The sequence below is a fragment of the Carcharodon carcharias genome, chromosome 6 (genome assembly GCF_017639515.1).
Source record: "Carcharodon carcharias isolate sCarCar2 chromosome 6, sCarCar2.pri, whole genome shotgun sequence".
NCBI classification, from domain to species: Eukaryota; Metazoa; Chordata; class Chondrichthyes; order Lamniformes; family Lamnidae; genus Carcharodon; species Carcharodon carcharias.
Window position 1 is genome coordinate 86,664,650 of NC_054472.1, and position 12,067 is coordinate 86,676,716.

At 40.9% G+C, this 12,067-nt stretch overlaps 1 protein-coding gene across 3 annotated transcripts in view; it reads right to left on the reverse strand.

Moving 5' to 3' along the window:
* The window catches only part of prex2 (phosphatidylinositol-3,4,5-trisphosphate-dependent Rac exchange factor 2), a 775,268-nt gene that overhangs the window by 59,396 nt on the left and 703,805 nt on the right, over window positions 1-12,067 (reverse strand). The window contains exon 38 of one of the 3 annotated variants that reach the window (XM_041190560.1): window positions 9,079-9,136. The exons of the other annotated variants lie outside the window; for them this stretch is intronic. Coding sequence (XP_041046494.1) covers window positions 9,127-9,136 — 10 coding nt within the window. The 3' untranslated portion in view covers window positions 9,079-9,126. Of the gene's footprint in view, window positions 1-9,078; window positions 9,137-12,067 lie in introns of those variants that run through there. 3 annotated transcript variants of the gene reach the window in all.

Below are 12,067 nucleotides of genomic sequence, written 5' to 3' on the forward strand. Positions count from 1 at the left end.
GGTAGGGGGGTTTCCACCTAATGGAGGGGCAGCTTGCAATTGGCCAAGGGCAGCCCCTGAGAGCGACCGCCCCCCTTCCTTCCTGCCTTGTAAACATTTAAAGTTTAAAAAATGGGCTTCCCACTCCACCCTGCTGCCCACACCAAATGTTTTATGGTGTGGGCAACGTATTATTGGTGTCAATTGGCCTGAAAACAAGCCCAGTTCACCCTTAATTATTCAGTTAAATATGGCAGGCAGTCTGACAATTTTCAGCACCCACCCACTCCCTCTCCATCCCACCATGTGTTATGGGGAAGAGCTCGGGGGGTGGGCGGGAATGTGATAGGATGGGCGCCCACCATATTTTACATGCCCCCCCCGATGGAAACAATCCCGCCAGGGGCATGTAAAATTCAGCCCTATGTGTTCAATGCACATGTAGTGACAGATGAAAGTGGGACAAACTGGAATGAACAGTTTTTTTTTTACATGCGCGTTGATTTTCATTGTCGACCATATACTTGTAGCTGCAAATGATAGTGTTTGCAGGCTGTTGTTTGTTTTTATGAAAGGGATGACATTTGGAGAATGATGATGTTTGTGCACTTTGGCTTGCCATAATCATGTGGCTCTGATGTCATCTTTTGTGTAGAAAAGCTTGAGAGCAGAAGCCATTTGAGCCACCACTTGGAACATCTATAAATCAAACATTGCTTTCAAATCTATTACCAAGCACCAAGAAAAGTACATATTAACTAATTATTTTACTTCAATATTTCACACTTATTGCATACTAATAGAGAAAGGATGTGTTGACTGAAAAATAATTCATATTTTGCCGCAAATATTACATTCAATATTTCCATAAACAATTTAATTATTCGTCACCTTTAATTTTTTTAGATATGACCTCTATAATATCAAAAGATTACAACCATGGTTGTTTATAAAGCATTACTGTATTATCTCAGAAAATGGAAGCTATTTATAGTCAACTGGGATGCAGTAAAAAGACCTTATGGCATGAGTAAATTCAATTAATATACTCTGCAAAAAATGAATGAGTTCCGGATACAGTGAAACGATCATATTTAGAATGTAGGTCAATCTTCATTACCTTGAGCATAAAGAGGAGTGATTGCGCCTCAGAATTCTACGAGAACCATTATGTATCCCAAAAAGCACTTGATCTCTGGTTGGTTAATTGTCTTCAATTGCCATTACACTATAGCTACAGATTTTGATTTTCAGCATTGTGAAATACAGTATAAAGAACCAAGTTATTTTATATGATCGTACATCAGAATAAAAACTCACGCCTTTTCTTCAGTGCAAATCAAAATGCTCTTTTTATATTCGGTTTCTTTAAAAATGAATTAGGGGAAGAATTTTCAGGGCGGTGAACGGGGGAGGGGCCCTCTCGCCGACACATAAAATGATGCGTGTGACGTTGGCCTGGCATCCCGACGTTACCACGCGTCATTTAGATTTTCAGTTCGGCGAGCGCGAAGCCGACTCTGTCAAAGGCTTATTCTAGCCATTAAGAAAGTAAAGCAGTTAAGAATGCTGCCCACCCAACCTTAAGGTTGGCGGGCAGGTGAAGAGTCCAGGCTGCCTTCACATTTTTCATGAAACCTGATCCACGGGCAGGATGAGGTTGCATGAAGGATTTATTAATTAAATAAAAAATTTTCAAACATTTGATAAACATGTCCCAGCTCATGTGACGCTGTCACACGAGGGGACATGTCTAAATAATTTTTCTCTGTCTTTAATAAAAACTTTCATTCCGAACTTAATCTCCCTGAGGCAGCTCCGTGCGTCAGGGAGATTTCTGTGCTCTTTCATGCACATGGGTAAAACAGTGCAGGCCCCGACTCAGGGAATCCCCCCTCCACCCGCACAGGGAGCGCTCAGCGCTTCAGGACGCACGTCATGCTGGGCAGGCCTTAATTGGCCCACCCATGTAAAATGGCGGTGTGGCCCCGATCAGGGGTACCGATTGGGTTCGCGCCCACCCCTGCACAACCCCCCCCAATGGGAGGAAATTTCTGCCTTAGGACTATATTGAATTACATGTCCTGATATATTTATCCTTTTGGATCTTGTGGATCCTTGTCGCCAGTTTGTTGTGAGTGGTGGCCGAGTTGGTACTATTGATAGAGTTGATCAGCAGAAACTGCCTAGGTGGAAAATTTTAGTTTATTTACAAAGGTATTCAGTAGCAGCTAAACATGTGCTTTCACTTCAAACTCTATCTTTACCTTACTAACTACTAACTACAGAGGTAGCCTGCGTTACTCTCCTATTGGGTACTAAAGATCATGTGATCTTCCTTAACAGCATTCTTCTTAAAGGTATATTGCACACTAGGTAAATCCATAATTATCACATACCCTGATAATTTGATTCAGCATTAGTACTCAGTAACTGACTCCCTTCCAGCACCTCTTGACTTGGACACAGCCTTTACTAAAAGTTGTACAGGATTTGCATCAGGACGTGTATAACTGTAACTGGATATAGTGTTGCTTCAATATTGAAGCAGTCTGATATCAGAGAACAGGGTGATGCCCTTGAAGCTGAGAACAGCTACCCTTACCCCTCCTCTAGCATTCAGCTATTCCAGGATCAAGATTGTGATGACATCTGGAGCCAGGTGTTCTGGCTGAACCTAAAATCAGGGTTGACCAAGTAGCCTATTGATGATAAAAACAAAAAAACTGCGGATGCTGGAAATCCAAAACAAAAACAGAATTACCTGGAAAAACTCAGCAGGTCTGGCAGCATCGGCGGAGAAGGTCATGAGGACTCGAAACGTCAACTCTTTTCTTCTCCACCAATGCTGCCAGACCTGCTGAGTTTTTCCAGGTAATTCTGTTTTAGCTTATTGATGAATCAAGGTTGCTTGATGGCACTGTTATGACTTGAACTTGCTACCTTTTTCCATTTCAACAAATATTATACTCAAATAGAAAACTCCAGAAACAATTAATTTTTTGATATGATAAAACTATATCGTGGCACAAGGGGCAGGGTTATCAATAAGCTCAAGAGGCAGGACTGGCAGGCAGCCACTTAAGTGAATTAAAAACCCTACTGAAGCCACATTCCTAACAACAGTTGAAACTTTCCATTCAGCATACGGGCTCCTCCACAATTACTGTCTGACAGCTGTGGCCGCTTTTTATTTTAACATTTTGAAGATTCTTCAGAGGGTGCCTCCATTTTGAGGTGCCCTTTCTCTTTCCTACCTACATTGTTACTTCCCACTTTCAATGATGGAGCTGCCAATTCTTCATTCTTAGAGGGTTTCCTATTCGCCCTGCAGCCTTGGGGATTCACCTGCCATCCTTAATTGGACAGCAAATGAACCATATGGCCACAAATTGGCCATCTTGAAAATTGCATTGGGTGTCAGATGCTGATGGGGTACAGAGTTAGGGCCCAGAAATGCTTCTGACATCGGGGTCTCAACCAAAAACAAAAGTTTGTTGCAAGGTTTCACTTATAAAATATTCCATTGCATTTTTAATTCCAACCCTGGAGTTTATTTCTGGAAGGATAGAATAGAAAAATAAAGAATTACATTAAGCCTGTATCATTTGACAGCAGTTGCAAATGAGTTAATGTGAGACATTCTGAGTGATGTACGGAATTACGTAAAGGCAAGTTTTGAGAAGGGATGTTATTTAAAAAAAGTTTTTTGGGGAATATTGTGTTACTCTGTAAAGAAGGCTGGATGTCTGTGTGTGTGTGGCTTCATTAAGATAGGCATAGTTTGATAGGAATCAGGTTTTCTGGGGATTTGGAAACATGAAAAAAAAGTTAAGTTTGAGGTACAAGTAAATAGGTTAGATCTAACATTTGCATTTTTAGATAGGTTGAGAGTTTATTTGAATATCAAAGGGCAGTAAGGGGTAACAAGAAAAATGTTTGTATTTTGCAAGAGTTCATAGGTGAACAAGTAGTGGGGATATGATACTTTATTGACCCAAAAGCAAAGACATAAAAGATCTTATATTTGGAAGGGTTTGAGTTTAAAAGTGGTGTGAAAACAATGGAAATTAGATGAAAGGGAAAAAAGGTATAATAGAGTTACTATGGATAGCTGTTGAGGGAGAGATAGCTGGAAATGGCTGGAACTGTTTGAGCTGTTGAGAAAGCTGGAGCGCTGGGCTGAGAGAGGATGCAGTTTGAATTACCTATCCAGTCAAGCCAAAAAAGTCTTTGGCTGCAGCAAGCAGTATTATACTGAAGTGGATTCCACCGCAGAGTGAAAGAGGGTAAAGGTCATGGGGTACACCTTTACTGAAGTTACAGCAGTTTGCCTTGTGTAATATTACTGGATTTCAAATTAGACAACTGTAAGGGAGTGTTGCCTGGAAGGTATTTATTTGTCGGTTTGAAAAAGCAAAGAGTTTTGGGAATGTTTTGTAAGACTAACCTTAACTGTGTAAATCTAATCTTTTGTGCTTAAGTTTTCTTTTTTTTGTTGTTAATAAAACTTTCACTTTTAATTTTAAAATCTGGACCTCTTACTGCTGAGATTGGTATATCTTCTTCTCAGTTTCACAATGCAATAAAAAAGGTTGTGGCCCATAAGCCAAGTTTCCCTCTGGAATTTGGTTTGCACCAGCTGTGGTCATAAAAAGTTCCTTCTTTTTAGTTTTCTTATATGTTTTATCTACCACATGCTGCTTCCTTACCCTACATTTCAACTGCCCTCAAATAAAATGGTAGGAAGAAGTAGCAAAGGGAGAAAGGTTTTACAGTGTATACAGGATTCCTTTCTCAGTCAGTATGTAAGATGTACAACAAGAAAATGATTACTGCTAGATCTTGTAATGAGTAATAGATCAAAACATATGGGAGAAATATCACATATTACATAGAATAAACAGCACAAAAAACAGGACATTCAGTACAAGTCCATGCTCCCGCTCAAGCCTCCTCTCATCCTTCCTCAACTAACTCTATCAACATAATCTTTAATACTATTTTCCCTCATTTTCTTATCTAACTTCCCTCTAAATGTATCTATACTATTTGCCTCAACAATCCCCTGCAATACAGAGTTTCATCTTCTCACCACCTTTTGGAGAAAGAAGTTTCTTCTGAATTCCTTATTTGGCTTTTTATCAATCTTATATTGAAGGCCTCGAGTTTGGTTCTACCCATGAGGGGAAAGACACTCTGTGTCTAATTTATTGAAACCTTCCATAATTTTAAAGAGCTTTATTAAGTCACTCATCAGTCTTCTCCTTTCAAGAGAAAAGAGACTAAGCATGGTCATCATTTTCTGATTCGCATAATTTCACATTTCTGGTGTCAGCCTTGTAAATCATTTTGGCTCCTTCTCCAATGCCTCTACGTTCTTTTTATAATATGATGATCAGAACTGGAGGTGATCAGGATGTGTCAAGACTCCCCAACTCTTCAATCTCTTCTTGTTGCAATGCTTAAGGAAGACACCAGAGATATTAACTTCATTCAGGGAAGCTCTTCAATCTCTCCAACTATGTACTCGACCAAAGTCACAGAAATAGCAATCAGAGTGCTTCTGTATGCAGATGACAGTGCCCTAGCTACCTACAATAAGGAAGACATCCAGACTATGGCAAACAAATTCTCAAGTGCTGCCAAAAGCTTCATTCTCTGTGATGTTTGTGTTTAATGTTTAGGCTTTTTTGTGAAAGGACATTTTAGTTAAAAAGAATTGTTATATAAAACCTGACAGTAGAGTGTGCTAAGTCCTGGATGTATTGCTCTCTGGTGGAGAATAAGAAATAAAGGAACCTTCTGTTTTTTCAAACAGGAAGTTGGAGTTCAGAAGCAGATAGCTGTGTGTATATTCTTGATTGTTAAGAAGTGACAAAACACTTCAAATGGCGATGAGGATGGGGTCATCATTATTAGGGGCTTTTGATCCAGCTACGGTGGACTTTGTAATTTATGTCAAGTAAATGCAAGTTTTTCATTGCAAATGAGATTGAAGAGGAAAAGCAGACCTCAGTGCTTCTTACAGTCATTGGAGTGAAAAATTTCACTTTACTGAGAAATGTCACTGCTCCTGACAAGCCAGCAGATAAAAACTTTTAAGAGCTTGTGGACGTTTTGAAAAAGCACTTCAATCCTAGACCAGCAATTATTGCCGGGAGATTCAAGTTTCACTGAAGAGAACAGCATGAGAGTGAGTCAGTTTCCCAGTTCCTGGCTGAGTTGCGAAAATTAGCAGAACATTGTGACTTTAAAGGTTACCTGGAAGAAATGTTGCGTGATCATTTGGTAGATTGGTAATTCAGCGTGGATTGTTAGAGCAAGAGTTGACACTTAAGAAAGTGTTCGAGATTGCGCAAAGCATAGAAATGGCAGAGAAACAAGCTGGAGATTTGAAAGCACATTCTAACAATGTCGAAGTTAAAATAGTAAAGGGTATGCTAGCTTTCAAACACGTTAACACTGTAATGGAATATGGCATAATGCAGAAGCCTGTAAATGGAAAACCGCTGATTGTCGCTACTGTGGAAAAAAAGGGCACATACAGTGTGCATGTAGATCAAAGGCCGATCACAGTAAAGCAATACCACCAAGAAAAGGGCATCACAAGGAGCACACAGACAAGTCACACTTGAAACCAAACAAGCAGTTTAAAAAGACGCACTACTTGGAAACAAAATACAAAATTAATTGAGTTCAGATAATACAGAAAATGAAACTAACAGCGACAATGTAGAAAAGCAATTGGGTTGCATTCAGTCTGATTTAAAACTAAATGAAGGACTAAAAGGTGGCATTGCCTTAAATGTAAAATGGTTGAAATGGAAGTTGACACTGCAGTATCTGATTCTATTGCTTCAGAGAGGACATGAGAGAAAATTTTCAAGAAATACCCATTGGAGAAAACCCTCCTCCAGCTTAGCACCTACACTGGTGAGCCTGTGAATATACTTGGAAAAATGTCCGTCCAAGCTAAATATGGAGATCAAATAGCAAGGTTGCTATGTATCATTGTGAAAGGGGAATCGTCCTTCACTTATGGGCAGGAACTGGCTAAAAGAAATTCAGCTGGTCTGGAATAAAATAAACAAAATGCATTGGAACCCCATGCTGCAGTCCTTGTTAGACAAGCACACTGATGTCTTCAAGGAAGGTCTTGGAGTTATTACAGACAATGAAGCCAAACTTGCTGTGAAGGCCAAAGCTTCTCCAACGTTCTTCAAACCACATTCAGTTTTCTGCTCAATGCGACAGAAATTCAAGCAGGAACTAGAACTACTTGAAAATTTTCAGTTAATTGAGAAAGTTGATTATGCAGAGTGGGCAACTCCAGTAGTCCCAGTAGTGAAGGGTGAAGGGTCTATCAGAATATGCGGTGACTATAAAATCACCACTAATCCTTTCCTGGAATTGCATCAGTACCCACTACTGAAAATTGAGGACCTGTTCGCTGCTCTGAATGGAGGTGAATTATTCACAAAGTTTGACCTAGCGAGGCATTTTTGCAAATACAATTGAATGAAGATTCCAGGAAGTATACAATCATCAGCACACACAGAGGTCTACGTCAATACAAATGAATACCATTTGGAATCACGTCACCACCAGCCTTATTCCAGCAGGCCATGGACAAAGTACTGCACGGCCTTCCTGATGTAATCTGCTTCCAAGACAACATCCACATCACTGGGAAAAACCTCCCAACTCATTTAGAGAACCTAGACAGGGACCTGCGTAGACTGGAAAAATACGGCATCCACTATAAAAAATCCAAATGTTCATTCCTGAAGCCTTCAGTGGAGTACCTGGAACATGTGATCAACCAATCTGGCCTCTCAACCTCACCCAGAAAGCCGGAGGCAGTGGTGAATGCACCATAGCCCAAAACTGTTAAGGAGCTTTGTTTGTTTTTGGGACTTGTGGGTTACTATGGCAAGTTCACTCCCAATTTGGCCTCCAAGTCAGCGCCACTGAATAATCTTCTGAAGAAAAATGCAAAATGGGATTAGTCACAAGCCTGTCAGGGAAGTTTCAAGGAACTCAAGCAAGAGCTCGCTTCTGATAAAGTCCTGGTACATTTCAATGAAAAGTTACCTGTCAGCCTGGCGTGTGATGCATCTAGATATGGTGTTGGAGCTGTCATCTCCTACTCATTTCCTGATGGCAGTGATAGGCCCATTGCAAACGCACATTGTCCAAGGCAGAGCAAAATTATGCCCAAATTGAGAAGGGAACACTTGGATTAGTCTATGGGGTCAAGAAATTCCACCAATATTTGTATGGGTGTAAATTCACATTAATTACAAACCAAAAGCCTTTGACCTGGTTGCTTAGCCCAAAGCCACAGACCCCGACACTTGCCATTGCATGCCTACAAATGTGGGCACTGATCTTATCTGCTTACCAGTATAAAATTATATTTCACTCTACTGAAAATCATGGAAACATGGATGTACTTTCCAGACTTCTGTTACACCATAGTTCCACAAACTGAAGTGAAGTCACTGCTTTCAATGTGAAACAGATAGACGTGTTATCTGTTAAAGCGGATCAAATTTGACTTGAAATGCAGAGGGATGCTGTGCTTTCCAAAGTTTACCTGTACACACAGAAGGGTTGGTGTGCACCTCAATAAGTGACTACTGAGCTTAAACCTTACTACATGTATAGATTTGAGCTGACTCTACAAGACGGTTGTTTGTTATGGGGAATCAGAGTTGTTATTCCTCCAAAATTCCAAACATGAGTGTTAGAAGAACTTCACTTCAGCCAAATGGGAATCGTCAAACTGAAAGCATTAGCTTGTCTACATATATGGTGGCCACACCTGAATAAAGACATTGAAGGCATGGTCAGTGATTGCCTCCCATGTCAAGAAATGAAGTCTTCCCCTGCACCTGTCTCATTACCTCCATGGGCTTGGCCTGACTTCATAGCAGAGATTTCATGTGGACTTTGCCGGACCACTTCTCGGACATATGTTCCTGTTTGCGGTAGATGCCCACACAAAGTGGCGTCATGTTATTCTCATGAAGTCGACTGCTTCAGCGAAGACATTGATGCTCTCCAGAATGCGTTCACTACTTTTGGATTTCCGGAGATGATTGTGTATTTCAATGGCACACAGTTCACATCATGTGAATTTCAAACATTCCTGAAAAACAATGGGATCAAGCACATGGTCATCTCGTCTTACCACCCATCCTCAAATGTTAAAGCGACGTGCTTTGTCCAAACATTCAAAACAGCCATATTGAAGGGAGGGATGCAAACAGATTGGAAGTTGAAGCTGAAGAACCTTTTGATGATGTATTGTAACACTCCACATTCAACAAAAGGTGTATCTCCTGCTGAGCTGATGTTTGGAAGACTACTGCGTACCAGAATGGATCTGGTGTGTCCAGATTTGAAAGGAAAGATTGGTTCAAGGCAACTTGATCAGAAAAGATCACATGACACAAATAAACCAGCTCATGAGCTTAATCTGGATCAGTCTGTTTGGGTCTGAAATTACTGTGGGACACTCAACTGGCTCCTGGGAAGAATCATCAAGTGTCGAGGACCACTGATCTATGATGTTGAATCTTTCTGTGGAATTTGGAAGAGACACACTGACTAGATTAGAGATACCAAATCTCCAGGGATCTCCAGTCACAGTGGAAGATTTCTGGGAAACATCTGCTCCAGTTGGTGAAACCCGACTTGATTCAAATGGCAAACCTGTAGCTGCAACTGTTGAACCTGAACAAGTGGAACAGAAAAACCTTCCATTTCTAAGCAAACAAACTGAGATACCTAAGCCAACACTCCTCTCTAGACCAAAGCGAATCTGCAAACTGCCTGACCAATTTGTTCCTGGCTAAAGGGGGAGGAGATGTGATGTTTGTGTTTAAGGTTTGTGCTTTTTTGTAAAAGGACATTTTAGTTAAAAATAATTGTTATATAAAACCTGACAATAGGGTGTGCTAAATCCCAGATGTATTGCCCTCTGGTGAAGAATAAGGAATAAAGGACCTTCTGCTTTTTCATACAGGAAGTTGGAGTTCAGGAGCAGATAGTTGTGTGTGTATTCTTAATTATTATGAAGTGACAAAACACTTCAGTCTCCAAATCAGTTTCTCCAAGACTGAGGTTATGGTTCAGCCAGTCTATGCTATGAAGCACCAGACGTAACCATTGATGGCACCGTTGTTGGAGGTCAATCATCTCAATCCCAGAACATCACTACAGGAGTTCCACAAGGTAGTGTCCTAGGCCCAATCATCTTCAGCTGCTTCATCAATCACCTTCCCTCCATCATAAGGTCAGAAGTGGGTATGTTTGCTGATGATTGCACAATGTTCAGCACCACTCATGAGTCCTCGGGCACTGAAGCAGTCTGTGTCCAAATGCAGCAAGACCAGAACAACATTGAGGCTTGGGCTGATAAATGACACCCAAAGACTGTCCACCATCTACAAGGCACAAGTCAGGAATGTGATGGAATATTCTCCACTTGCTTGGATGAGTGCAGCTCCAACAACACTCAAGAAGTTTCACACCATCCAGGACAAAACAGCCTGCTTGATTGGCACCCCTTCCAAAACCTTAAACATTCACTCCCTCCACCAACGATGCACAGTGGCAGCAGTGTGTACTGTACAATGTACAAGATGCACTGCAGCAACTCACCTAGGCTCCTTTGGCAGCACGTTCCAAACTCATGATCTCTTCAAGCTAGAAGGACAAGGGCAGCAGATGCATGGAAACACCACCAACTGCAGGTCCTCCTCCAAGCCACACACCATCCTGTCTTGGAATTATGTTGGTGGGTCGAGGTCCTGGACGTCCCTGCCTACACCACATAGACTGCAGCAGTTCAAGATGGCAGCTCACCACCACCTTCTCAAGGGCAATTACGATTAGGTAACAAATGCTAGCATAGCCAGCGATATCCAGATCCCATGAATGAATACATTTTAAAAATCATGAGAAAATCCACAGAAGACAATGGAGTCACTTACAGCTTCAACATACTCGAATAATGAGGGTCTACTACTGATACAGAGTACTCCAAGTGTGGCCTAACGAAGGTACAATACAAGTTTAGTAGACTTCACCAATTTTCTATTTACCTCTTTGGAAATAAAACCTAGTGCTTGATTTGCTTTTATTATGGCTTTACTTAAATGCTTCAGAATGTTTAGTGATTTGGGGATTTGTAATCTCAGGTCCCTTTGACCCTCTATGCCATTTAGATTCTTATTTTACAAAGTAAGAGGATTATAGTAGTAGTTATCATAGCACAGATATGCAAGGTTGGGATTGAGAATATCTTAAATCAAACAAAGATTAAGCTAATAGATTGAAAAGAGTAAATTATGAGGAAATAAAGATGGAACTAAAGAAGGTAAAATAGGGAAAACCTTGAAAAACAAAGAGGCAGGAAAACAGTTGAAAGATTTTGTAGAGTAAATCAGTAAAGTTCAAGAGAATTGTATTCCTCTAAAAGCTAAATGCAAGTAAGCTAATTATGAGGCACCATAGATGAATAAGTAAAGAGAAATTGAATCTAAAGAAAAAGACATGAGTTGCTTAGATACTAAAGGACAAGGACAAAAAGACATAAGCAGTGAGGTGATAGTGTGGCAGATGAATGAGAGTCTGCCCGCCATCAAAACAGCGTGTTTCCTGGGAATGCATAATTAATGCGTCAGGTTTGGGATGATACGGTGTGAGAAGCCGCCATTGTGGCCGGCGGGTAAAACGTCGCTTTCCCTGCCCGCTACTGCACTTAGTACAAATCTGGGATGATTCCACCCCTGGGAAATGGTCAGGACCCAGTGATCCTGAGTCTCAATCTGGCATGGGATTTCCCAAAGGGCTAACTCCTTATAAGGTTATAATCACAGGAAGAGAGTGGGAACTCCAGCCAGGCAGAACATTAGCAGCTACTGCCTTGAGTGGAAGCAAGTGTCCTGGTCTGTTCAATAGGAAAAATGTACTCCAGTTTGCATTTTCCTGATAAAGTTTGGTCACTTACAAAGGAGGCAAAAAGTGTGCCTTTTTTGCAGAATAAGAAGACCTGATTTCCTGGCATCTTGGG